Source organism: Botryllus schlosseri, chromosome 10, assembly GCF_051294905.1.
Source record: "Botryllus schlosseri isolate E-star chromosome 10, Bs_hap1, whole genome shotgun sequence".
NCBI lineage: Eukaryota > Metazoa > Chordata > Ascidiacea > Stolidobranchia > Styelidae > Botryllus > Botryllus schlosseri.
In genome coordinates, this window is record NC_137245.1 from 18,127,664 (window position 1) to 18,139,751 (window position 12,088).

At 40.5% G+C, this 12,088-nt stretch overlaps 3 protein-coding genes and 1 long non-coding RNA gene across 7 annotated transcripts; all 4 read right to left on the bottom strand.

The window, feature by feature from the left end:
- Positions 1–3: 3 nt before the first annotated feature.
- Positions 4–5,342, bottom strand: LOC145447922 (uncharacterized). Its single transcript, XM_080326192.1, has one exon. The coding sequence runs from the start codon at positions 4,242–4,244 to the stop codon at positions 1,995–1,997; it is 2,250 nt and encodes a 749-aa protein (XP_080182318.1). The 5' UTR covers positions 4,245–5,342; the 3' UTR covers positions 4–1,994.
- On the bottom strand, positions 5,339–5,773 carry LOC145448834 (coenzyme Q-binding protein COQ10 homolog B, mitochondrial-like). Its single transcript, XM_080327287.1, has one exon. The coding sequence runs from the start codon at positions 5,771–5,773 to the stop codon at positions 5,339–5,341; it is 435 nt and encodes a 144-aa protein (XP_080183413.1).
- A 1,287-nt stretch (positions 5,774–7,060) lies between these two features.
- Positions 7,061–7,468, bottom strand: LOC145448835 (golgin subfamily A member 7-like). Its single transcript, XM_080327288.1, has one exon. The coding sequence runs from the start codon at positions 7,466–7,468 to the stop codon at positions 7,061–7,063; it is 408 nt and encodes a 135-aa protein (XP_080183414.1).
- Positions 7,469–9,374: 1,906 nt separating this feature from the next.
- On the bottom strand, positions 9,375–11,827 carry LOC145447929 (uncharacterized). 4 transcript variants are annotated; one of them, XR_013917753.1, is made up of 6 exons: positions 11,094–11,827; positions 10,710–10,787; positions 10,259–10,345; positions 9,998–10,086; positions 9,876–9,937; positions 9,375–9,750 (listed from the first exon to the last, which is right to left on the bottom strand). It is a non-coding gene; the product is annotated as an uncharacterized LOC145447929 (long non-coding RNA). The 4 variants fall into 4 exon arrangements; XR_013917750.1 differs by lacking the exon at positions 10,710–10,787; XR_013917752.1 differs by having other exon boundaries at positions 10,259–10,787.
- Between the last annotated feature and the right edge of the window lie 261 nt (positions 11,828–12,088).

A 12,088-nucleotide genomic window follows, 5' to 3' on the forward strand; every position in this document is an offset into this window, starting at 1 on the left:
CACCTACACATACATCAGAAAAGTTGTAGAATTATTGCAATTAATAAAAGAGTTGTTTTATACAAAACAGCATTAGCGAGGGGAACAATTTTCGAAGCGGCAGTAAGGGTAGGAAGATATTTGTACACTGATACGTAAGAAAGCTTTTGATACTGTTGCTGAGTATTGCAACATTGGTGTGCCATAAGGAACTTATGAAATCAAACACAAATAGCAAAATTCTAGTAAAACTCATTAAACACAAGATAAAATACTGCCCCCAAATTGGAATAATAGATATCATTCATTCCCAAACCAAAGTGTTCTTCTTGTTCCAAAAATTAAACTGAATGAACTCTTGGTTGAAAACCAACATACTGGTCCTGATTTTGGAACATTTAACAACTAACAACAACTTAAAATGTAGAGATAATACATTGTGGTACCGAAAAAGTCCGCCATTAGTGGTGCAAGTGTCGGAACTTACTTGAATACACATTGGCAAGCTAATTACCTTTACGTAATAAACAACATAAAATTCTCTGATAACCTTCAAGGTCGAAATCAAAATAAGGTAGGCTACTTAAAATTGGATTTGTGAAATATTCAGAACAGTCACAGTTGCGCTACTGATGTTTGCATCAAGGGAAACACACGCCAGCGGTGAAACATCAAACAAAATATATGCCGCCACAAGCAAACTTATCTATCAATGAAGTTAATAATCCCTTTTGCCTTGTTTGCAAAAACGGTCAGGATACTGAATCATGATGACTGATCAACGTCTGGGACTCAAGCTTGGCGTGAGCAAAACTCCAACAAGGAGCGGACCGTATAAATGCAGAGTATAGAATGTCATGATAAGTGTGCAAAGCATTGCTGTTAGGAATACTTCAAAAACAGATCGAGGAAATGTAGAGAAACGGAATCACTAAATGCATTATTATTTGTCTGAACATAGAGACGAACTCATGGAACATGGGACTCAGATAAGATAATACAATTGTGCATCAATAACCTTGCTCTTTTTAGAGCTTCGATGACAAACAAATACACATGTGCGCCTAAACAAGTACACTATGAGCTAACAGGGCTGAATTGAGAAGCAGATGAAAATATTTCATGGAAATACACATCCGTCAACACACTCCTCAGCAATTAGAATATCGGATTTCAAGATTTGTGACCTTATAATCCCACAGCAAACAGTTTAATTTGCCAGAACTGGAATTACCCTCTTCCTCGGCGCCAGTGACTCAGGCCATGAAAATCTCAATCAGCCATTGCATATTTAGAAGCATAGGCGCATGCCGCCGCTTCTTGAAGGCAATAGAGCGAGGCCATGCATGCTAAGTCGGCCAATAGGCTACCACAGCAAGATATTCAAAGTTATCAAGCCATTTCGGCAAAAGGTAATTGAACATATGGCACCTAGTCGCATTGCAAAACATGATCAAGGAAACTGAAGTCTGATAATAATAGTAACCTTCTAGTATCGATAAGTATTAGCCATCAAGATTAAAAAGATCTTATGCCGCAAACCCCATTTTATAGTAGGTATTCTAATAGGCCTATCCATCTTCAAAAAAGCCAATATTCCTCGGCGTACACCTATACTCACAGATATTTATCGCTTGGAATTATGCAATTTGGTTTGCTTAAATAGTCGATATCTGTGTACCTTGCAGGGATGAAAAATTACAAGAAAATTTGCAGATAAGTTGCAGGTAGACACTGTCTGAAAACAGAAACGAAACCATGTAATAATACGATACTACTTCCTGAGCGAGCGTGAATTGTCAAATTGCTCGAATCGCGAGCCGCCAAATAGATGAAGATTCCAATGGGTTCAACATAGAAAATTACCAACGCCTTAAAACAACCCACTAAAGCAAAATAAGCCTTGGAAAGAAAGCAGAAACTTCCGACAATAACAGAAACAAGTCAAAAGAGAAACGTAATAGTCTCGCAATTAATTCAAAAAGAAAAGCAAATAAAAAACATGAGATAAACGGTCACGAGTATGGGTTGGTTTTCTCCAGTTTCTCGAATATCTCAGAAACATCAGTGCCTTCATCAGCCTTGCTGATAACCTCCATAAGCTGAGCTTTAACACTGTTCACCTTCACTCCCGAAGGAACGTTATCGGCCCGATTGGCAGTATTATCACAGGCGTACACCAGTGAAGGATTCGAGGTTATATCAGTGGAGGAAGTAGCGGCGAGGCTGTCCTTGTAGGCGGGGACAGCACGCGGACCGCTGTCGTATTCTATGCTGCTGAAGGAATCGGGACCGCTAAAATTACCGGGCGTGCTCGGCGCAATATGCGTGCCGGCCTTATGATTTGCCATAATATCAGACGCGTTGCAAGGGTTCACAAAGGGTTGTTGCGCGCCGTGATAAAGATTAGAATATTGCGAGCTGTAATGCGCTTGCTGAAAGAGTGGGTGCATCGGCATGTTCTGATAGCTAAAGTACCCTTGCGGAGAGTTCGATAGCATTGGATACGGCACGGGCGGCAGTTGGCCGTAAGAGGGCGCTATATTATTAAACCAATGATGTGCGTTCTGTGTAAACGGATTACCGTTCATCTCACCAATAATCGCAGGCATGTTAGCGGCGTTAGGATTGTAAGCGGGGCTGTTCACTGTCATATGATTGAAATTATTTACGAGATTGTCAGGCAGGTACACGCCAGGTTGGACTGTGTCTCTGTGCCCCTGCACCGAGGATTTATCGACCGATTCGACCGGGGTACGACTCAATTGTTGGGCGCCGGTGTTCCAACTCTGCCGGTCGTAGGTGCCCGGCATGTTGGCACTTCCGTTAGACGAACCAGAAGTATGCGCGTCTGAACCGCTCATTGCGTCTTCCACTTCGCCGCGTAACGACTCGAGCCGCTTCAGAACGTCCGACATGCTCGGCCTTTTCTGCCTCTTCTCGTGGCAGCATTGCAAGGCCAACCGCACAAACGCCAGCGCCAGACCGTGCGGGAGAGGCGATATCTCCTGTGTTTGGTTCTGATACAGCAGCGAGTTCGCTTGCTCCTCGGTATCGGAATCGTTTGCGATATTGGCCATGAAATCTCGTAATAAAACCGGAGCTTCGTGCTTGTTTTTCCTGGAATACGCCATCCTGCCCGTGTATAATTCCAACATCACAACACCGAACGCGTAAGTGTCGACTTTAACCGACAATTTTTTGCCTCGCAGATATTCCGCAGCTAAATAACCGACTGTACCAGGCGTGTGTTCGTCGTTCAATTTGATATAACTACCGGTAACGTGGCTACGCGGCCCCTCTCTTGCTAGCCCAAAGTCACCCAATTTCGCTCCGAAGGCGTCATCCAGAAGTATGTTGGCGGTCTTGATGTCTCCGTGTATGAGCGGTTTCTCCTTGATCGTATGCAGAAACTGTAACCCGGTGGCAGCGTCGGACGCGATTTGCACCCTTTGCACCCAGTTCAGCGGCTGGTTACCGTTTAACTGCAAGCAGTCTTGCAACGATCCGTTTTTCATGTACTGGTAAATAAGGCAGGGGTCCTTCCCGTCGAGCGACCAGCCGTATAGTGGAATAATGTTAGGGTGTCGGTACTCCGCCAAGTAGCGCAGTTCGTTACGTAAATCGTTGTGTTCCTGGTGTTTGCTGATGATCGAAAAATGCGGGCTCGCGTTGTTGATCGTGAGCACTTTGCAGGCAAATAAGGTGTGCTTCAATTTGACTTTGTAGACCTTGCCAAAGGCGCCAGCGCCCAGTTTCATATGCGGTGCAAAGTATTCCGTCCCTTTCTCGATTTCTTCGTACGAATAATGAATAGTGTCAAGCCCGCCGATTTTGTCGCTATCGGAAAGAGACTGATCGCTTCCCAAGCTTTTATGTTCCCCCAAATCTGTAAATTGCCCAGCCTGACTGGTACTATACTTGTATTTGTCTGCAAGATCATCCACAATTTTCTCCGCCAAACTGACAAGCCCCACTTTTTTTAACACGTACAAAATATACGCCACTTTATAATTCCGATAGTTGCATTCTCGTAGTAGGTTTTCAGTTGGGCTTTGACCTTTCGGAAACGCTAACCGAAAGTTTTTGTTGTCTCTCTCCGAAAACCCGAGCTCCGACACTAACATATCCCAATGCCCGTTTCCCTCGTGTATGGAGTAATCGATCATGGTGCAAATGTACTTCCTCTGGTCCAACGGCATATCGTCGATGGACATTTTGGAATGTGGAGAGAGATTAGCAGCCATGGCCCCGGCAGTGCGCATAGGCGTCCGGGAATCTACAATCCCACTCTATCTAGCTGATGTACCTTGGAATATTGATGGCAATAAATACGTTTAAAAGTAGATAATACAAAACAGGTTTAAAACGAAGTGTTCATCACCAAAGATCGGCCTAGCGTTCAATGCAATTTGTGATAAAGAACCTAGCCGAGTGGTAGGCAAATCATATGAAAATATATCGTTTCTCACAATTCTCACATCCCCTAATATCGGAATCAATCGGCGCAGTGGGGATTATACAAGCTTTTTCCATCAATTTCACTAAACAAAACATTGCACAGATATGAACACAGAAAAAATGCAACAAACCTAGCAAAGGGCAGTAGGAGTGCATAACATACTTTCTTGCAGGTACATACAAATGATACAATGTAGTTGCTTGTGATGCACCAGTAGGGAACAGGTTAGTCATCGATACAGCTAAACTATTGCAGTCACCAATAAAATACCGGTATTGAACAACAACATCCACACACAACTCTTGTACTAGAAACCTGAACACCAGGCCAGTGAATCAGAATTACTTTTACTACATTTCCTCATGTCATTGTGATTTCTGAAAACGTGAGGCACAAATAGACAAAATGATAACATGCACGCATGCATGCAATTACAACACAACACTAAGTTATGTATAGGACGGGCAATAGCTACAAATAACAGAGATAAAAGGTCAAGCAACCTCCCAAGACCAGTGAAGATTGGAAGACCGACAAAGAACGTGAAATGTGCACCACAAAGTAAATATTACTGAAGTAGGTTAGTAAGAACAATAGAAAATATATTACTCGGAAATAAATAATTAACAGTGATCTCGCGTTGTTAAATGACCAGATTTCAACTACGGTACCCATTTTCGAATTCAACTGGTTTGACCTAACTAGCCAACTCAGTCGTCAGTTTGACACTAGTAGCAGTAACACATTCACATGTGATAATGTTATATAAACAGAAAACAGACGAATGTGACAGATTGATAATGACTATAGCCAATGCCTATTAGACATTGCCAATTTGAATGAATTATCAAACACTGAAGTATTGAAGTATTAATTAATTTCTTTCTATTATCAGTACTAATGTATATCATGCCCAACACCTTGCACGACATCAATTTTAGCACTCTTGCCCATTTCAATAGCTCTGTTTTCAAACGCATCCACCATCGTTTTTACAATCTCATTAAAGACCATATTCGCAAGTTGCGAGTACAGCAAAGAACGAAACTCGAAGGCCACCTGGAAATCGATGACGCAAGTCCCGGGTTGCTTTCCGGGGGCGAATCTCCAAATGCACAAGAGAGAGTTAAAAAGTATACCGTCCGTACACACGGCTTTCACTAAATGCGGCTCAATGCACGTCACCGTTGAGTTGTATTTTTCCGTGACTTTTCCGAAGCCAACCTCGAGATTGGCACGCTTAATTTTACCTTTGTCCATAAACACGTCACTTTTTTTACACCACGGCACAAACTCACAGTATTTGTCCACATCTTGTACAATGTTATACATTACATCCACAGGATGTTTGAGAAGTTTTCGTTGGGAACATTCCAATTTCCTACTAGTAAGTGCGTTGGTAATCCGAGTAAAGTTTTTCTCCATAAATCCAGTTGTTGAAAAACGTGCTCGGTAGCAGTTTAAACAAGAAGTTTGTCTATTTCCATTCCACAATGGATGTCTTTGCGTGACAGCCACCAGGGGCCGTCTCCATAAGATCGGCCTTGAAATTAAACAAAGTACAGGCCGTACCATAGCCTATCCTACAGCTAATATTTATAAACACAATGTGGAAATTAGACGCAAGAGATAAGACTGAAGCATATTCATAGGACGTCAAGTATATAACAGATATAATATACAAACAACGCAAATGTTCCTATGGTAGAGCAGCGATAAAAGTATATACGACATACCCAGGCTGGATGTGAACATCAGCAATACGAAAAAGCATCTCTAAGTACCGAGACTCATATCCAAATGCTACCGTAGAACAGGAAGCATCATATGTTACCGAAACATATTAGGCTCGTAGATCACAATCTCAAGCAAAATACTTTGAAGCAAAATCAATACATGAGCATTCAAACTTGTGTCATACTTTGCAAATTTCATCAAGAGGCCAAGCTAAATGCATATCTGACTTCATTAACAAATACATTCCTCATTACATTGTCGTGAAAATGGAGGACTATCTACATGTCTGCTAGTCACAGGTTCAGAGGTTGGGCATCTATAGCTTTACATCTAATTCATTGCAAATGAATGAAACCTTTTTTCAACTTCTAGAGTAATACAGGACCCCCTGACTTTTCAATATGAAAGTTTTTGTTTCCCATTTTTTAGTTCATACCATTGTCTAGTAATTCACAATTTAGTAAATTTAAAAAACCAATATTTCTATATACGTCCATAAACTACCTAAAATTAACACATCAGAGCGCAGGCTACAATAGAACGAATGAGTCCGTCATGTCACATCACAATATCAATCAAAATATTCATTCTTCAACAAATATCTCATTTCATGAAGAAATGTCACCATTGTTATTATTTGAGAATCGAATTATGCACCAAATTAATTGATGTCAAATATCTGAGACTGTCCTTGTGGCAAAATATCGATCAACTATATCAGAAGCGCAGTAACATAAATCTTCCTCACACTTCATCTTAGGAGAACATCAAGAATAAAAGCATGTGGTGCTACTTGTGATGTCACTGTTGCGCATTAGTATAGGCTAGGGTCAGTGTCCAGCATTGCATGCTCATTGCTTAATCTCGGATATCTTGATCACATCAAAAATTCTCCTCTTCATCAGCATATATAACCATTTCGATTGATCTCAATCCTGATTCCAAGGGACTTTTTATCAGAATGCCTCTCGGGGCATAGACACTTTTATTTTCTTCATCCAGGAATTTAGCCACTTTCTTGACGATTTTGGTATAATGAGAGTCCATGCATAAATACACCAAGTAGGCCGTAAGACAAGCGAAACATCCCTCACAAAACATACGGCCCTTAGAGTCCTCGGCCTCGGCGTATAACCGGTTCAATTGTTCGATGGTAGCCTTGAAGATATCTCGATCTAAGCGCCCGTCCAACTCGTTAGGCATTTTGGTTTGGAAACATACTTTCATTCCGAACGAGTAGTCCCGCTGTATGAAGACTCTCTTTTTAATCGGTGGAGTTATGTTGCTCATTTTGTAACTCCGGCCAAGCTACACAATCTCTTTGGGACGAAAACTTATATACTGAACACCCCGAACATCAAGACTTTCAACTCGAACGTTCTTGAAAGTTGAAACACAACACAGCATCGACAGGAAAGCCTAACCTATTATTAGGGATTCGACATAATATGATAATGGTGTACATAAGTCGAGTTTGGATATAATTTGTTTATATAGCTCAGTGGTGGTGACGGTTACCACTGAGATTGTAGCTAGAACAGTGGCCGCGGGGGTCAGTGCGTATGACCACAACCACAACCATTCATGTTTACTATAACTTTCCTTGATCAGAGGAATACCACATTTTAATTAACTACGTAGTACTAGCCATGATTTATCAGAGATATATTCCCTGTATTTTGCCAATATTCAATACGTTTTCCTACTTCTGTTTTCCAATAAATTTCACTTTGGAACGGGCCGCCGTGCCACTAAACTATATAAACATGTTCTATCCAGTTCATTTTATTAATGATTTCTTCAGATCAATTCACCACACGATTGCGCTACAATGACAAGATAGGAAGGTGTCGAAACGACTTGGATAGTCTTCGAAACCAATATATATAATTATATATATATCATTGTCGAAACCAACCTTTTTGAAACCAAGAGCGACTTCGGTACTGATTAATGCGACGGGCTAGCAGTTATTCCCGCCGTCTCTTCATGCTCATTTGGATTTCTTCACTTAGGGTGGATTGCACAGATGCCGATTGAAAAGTAATCACCGATTGCCTTAATCGGCGATAATTTAATCAGCGAGCAAGGTCACCTGGTGACTCTGTGGTACAGATACGGATTCGCCTGTGAGTTATCTTATCGCGGATTACTGACGCAAATCGACGCAAATGACGTACGTTAGCAATCAGCTGTTTTCGTTCGGTGGCGATATGAACTGTGTCGTCATAACGGATAGATGAGCTCTTCGTAGATATGTATGTTTAGTTGATGTCATGTGCGTATAGCAGCTAACTAAGCTGTTGCTACTGCACAGTGTATACACTTATAAGGTTATGAACGTCAGAACAAACGTTTTGAGGTTATGAAAAGAGGAATTGTAGGAATAGCGTACCAAAATCTTCGTCTTATACCGGTATTGCTGTGCCAGAAACTCTACTACAAATTTCGTATATTGCAGGACATTTATCTCATTACTCAGGGATCTAGATCTAGATAGATACTTTTCAGATAGAACTATATTTTCCGTTTATTGGTGCATTAGTCATGATAGCCGCTTTACCAATGTGAAGATATACAAATTGAGCTCATACACACACATTTGCATACCGTACCATTTTGATTTCTCCATACCAATGACAATTGGCTCTGCGGGAGCGTAGAAGTAAATTTCAGCCATTGCAAGGATCTAACTGTTGTGCAATGTGACGATGTTATCATATAATAAGTCATATGCATACATGTGCTCAAGTGCTGTACCAACAGTAATGCATTTATGTTACAATTTTGCAATGCAAAGTTATCTGCTGTTACCCAGTTGAGTAATCTTGTTTGTTGACAGCCAAACCCCACTTCAGTTTATCAAGAATTTGGTCAACCATAAAATTCAATACAACCTGTTTTATAGAGAGCTACATTAATATAGTGCAATATCGACTGAGAATAACAATGGATCCATACCTCAATGTTCTTGCTACCCTCCAGATGTTAGAGAGCCTAGCAGAAGAGAGAGTGCCAAGAAGATTGGTCAAAGACCGAGCAAATCCATTGGAATATACCCTGTAGTTTAGCGACACCGATAACGTGAAGGCACAACCGAGCACGACTTCAGCGCAGACAGATTGTTCAAAATCACTTCTCTACAATGTCTTGAGTATTTCATCTCGTGTTTGAACACCAATAACCACACATTCAATTCCTCGTCAATTATTTTTATTACGAGATCCAGTAACCTATGCTGTAGTCAGAATTGGACAACTAGAAAATCAGATTTTCAAAATTATTAGACTATGATGATAATTATGGCTGCATATTTTTCCAAATTAGAATAGAATTATAGACACAGTAGTCATTTTTCAATTAAATCAAAATAGGGATTACTGAATATGTGAAAATTTGGAAATCTGCACAACGCTACTAAGTATTACTGGCATTTTGCACTTACTATTCTAATTATACAGCCAATTAACTAGTTGTCCAAGTCTGGTTTTTGTGCTATTTCGATTTGTTGCTGTATTTTCTCAATTTTGCAGTTCTTTTTCCATTTCCAGTTTCTGGTACTTGATATGCATCTGTAATTCAAAATATTTCATTCTGATATCATGCTGCTTCTTTGCCATTTCCAGGATGCTCATTTCTGAACACCACATTTTGATCACCAACATTATAGTTAAAATATGATTTTTCAGCAACACACCTGGCTCTCTTTTTCAAGACAATTGCCGTTGAGCTTTTTGTGTTCTGTTTCATCTTGCATATCTGAATGTAGTAATGAATAAACTGTGGGTTGCATCACCATCTTTGTATGCTAACACTTACCGGTCTGGTGTTCCATCCTGAAGTCTGTCGAGGGAACTGAAGGAAGCGTCACATCGCCATCAGCAACGAAAAGGCAGCAATTTCATTTGCTGCAAGAAAACTATGGTTAACAACAGTTGTATTGATTCAATAGAGTTCAAATTCAATAGAGCAATGTTAATGTCAATCAAAACAACCCGCAATGTTCTATTTGAAGTATTCGTGTGGCTATGTTAGTACCAACACTATTCATATGGATTTCAAATTAGTACCTCAACTTACCATCGCTGTTGTGACATGAAGAACCAGCCTCTGTGTTCACATCCTCGTCGATGATGAAGGTGCAAACTGAATCTTCGGAATATGCATCTGAATAAACATTTTATTTAAAAATGTTAGTTAGAAATACATTAGATAAGTTACTGATTTTTTCACGGTTTATCTATAGGAAGCATGGAGGACTAAAATCATGACTTGACTCGAGTTGTAATAGGATGAATGGATTTGACTCGAGTCACTGCTTCAATATGACATACGGTATGAGAAATCCTGACTCGAAGTCAAATCTTCAAGTCAAGTTGCAAGCCTAACAATAATAATGGCCAACGATACTGCTCAGGCACCTGCACACGCACAGTAGCAAAGCCAGACTGTTGCAAGTTAAAATTGGATGCAAGTTCCTCTGCCGTTGGTTGTAACATATTAAAAAAGTTGATGTCCTAAATGCACTCACCATTGTTCATGTGACTATCGAATACGCAATCGTAGTCATACCGATGTTTCAAACATTCAATTTGTGATGGAATAAGGTCTGAAAAGTGATAATAAATATACCAGTGCTATAAAAATCAATTTCAGATTAGGAATTTGCCGAGCAGTGTTCCCCATGTGTCGTTTTCGTATAGCTGATGACGTGCAGCAGTCTCTGGCTATGGTTAGTTTGTTGGGAATTACAAAAATACAATAAATCCATGTTTTCATGATCATCAAAATTTGTCTATTCAGTTCAAAACGAGCGTTAAAACGTGAGTATGAAGCATGCAGAGAGTCACGATACACACGGATGGAAACAATACATCTCCTACTGCGAATTTTAAAGAATTGCCAGTAAAATTACCTATCAAAAACCTTTTCCAAGGAGTTCGTCAACTGGAGGTGGGCCAGTTTTGGCCCATTCGACGCATTGTGATGCATATGTCTTTTTTGCTTTTCGTTTCAAATTTTTCAATACATTTTGGATTTGGCCAGTTGTACGGCTGCACGCGCAGGACTAGTATTCATAGCTGCATATTTCTTACTCATTACATCTCAGACCGCATCTTTTGTTTTGCCATCAGTCTTTTTATCTTCCTTGGTTTCAATATATTCTTCTATCAATTCAATTATTCTAAACTCTTCTTGTCTGTTGCAATTTTCCGTCCTCGTATTTTATTACCAAAGTATACTATCGAATTCTGTACAGTGTACAGTCTGTAAAAAATGTAATACCGGTAATCATAGCATAAGGTACTATCGGCTGTGGTAGGCCCACGCCCATAATATGCGCCAACAGTTGTAGTAGTGTCTGAGTACAATATTTTCAAGTAATACCGCAACTGCACGTCAGAGCATCCAGTTAGCACCATCTCAATACCAAATACTAGTGTACCTATAGCCTGCCCGGACCGCAGTCAACGCGAAGCACACAGCCGATTAACTTTTTAGACACCTCTCTCGGCGGATAACATTTGGCCGATTAAAATTCACCGATTAGTTGCAGATCGGCATCTGTGCCACGGAAGCCAGCCGATTACTGACGTTTAATCGGCGATTAGGGATTAATCGACATCTGTGCAATCCACCCTTAGACATCAAGAGTTTTGGGCAGGTTTGTCTCCGCCCCTTACCAATAACAGAACTCTCACTCACCGAAACTCACTCAAAAATTGCAAACTCAGTTTGCGTTCTCAGAGTTGAAGTCCTGATCAACGATCGGCGCAACAACTTGACACGCTAATGAGAAACTTGAATGTAGTCCATGTTAAAGTTTCTGTTGTAACGCATTTCAGCCGTACTCTTTCGACAAATCTTAAGCACGCCAGCAAGTCAAATGAGTTTCAGTTAATACCACAG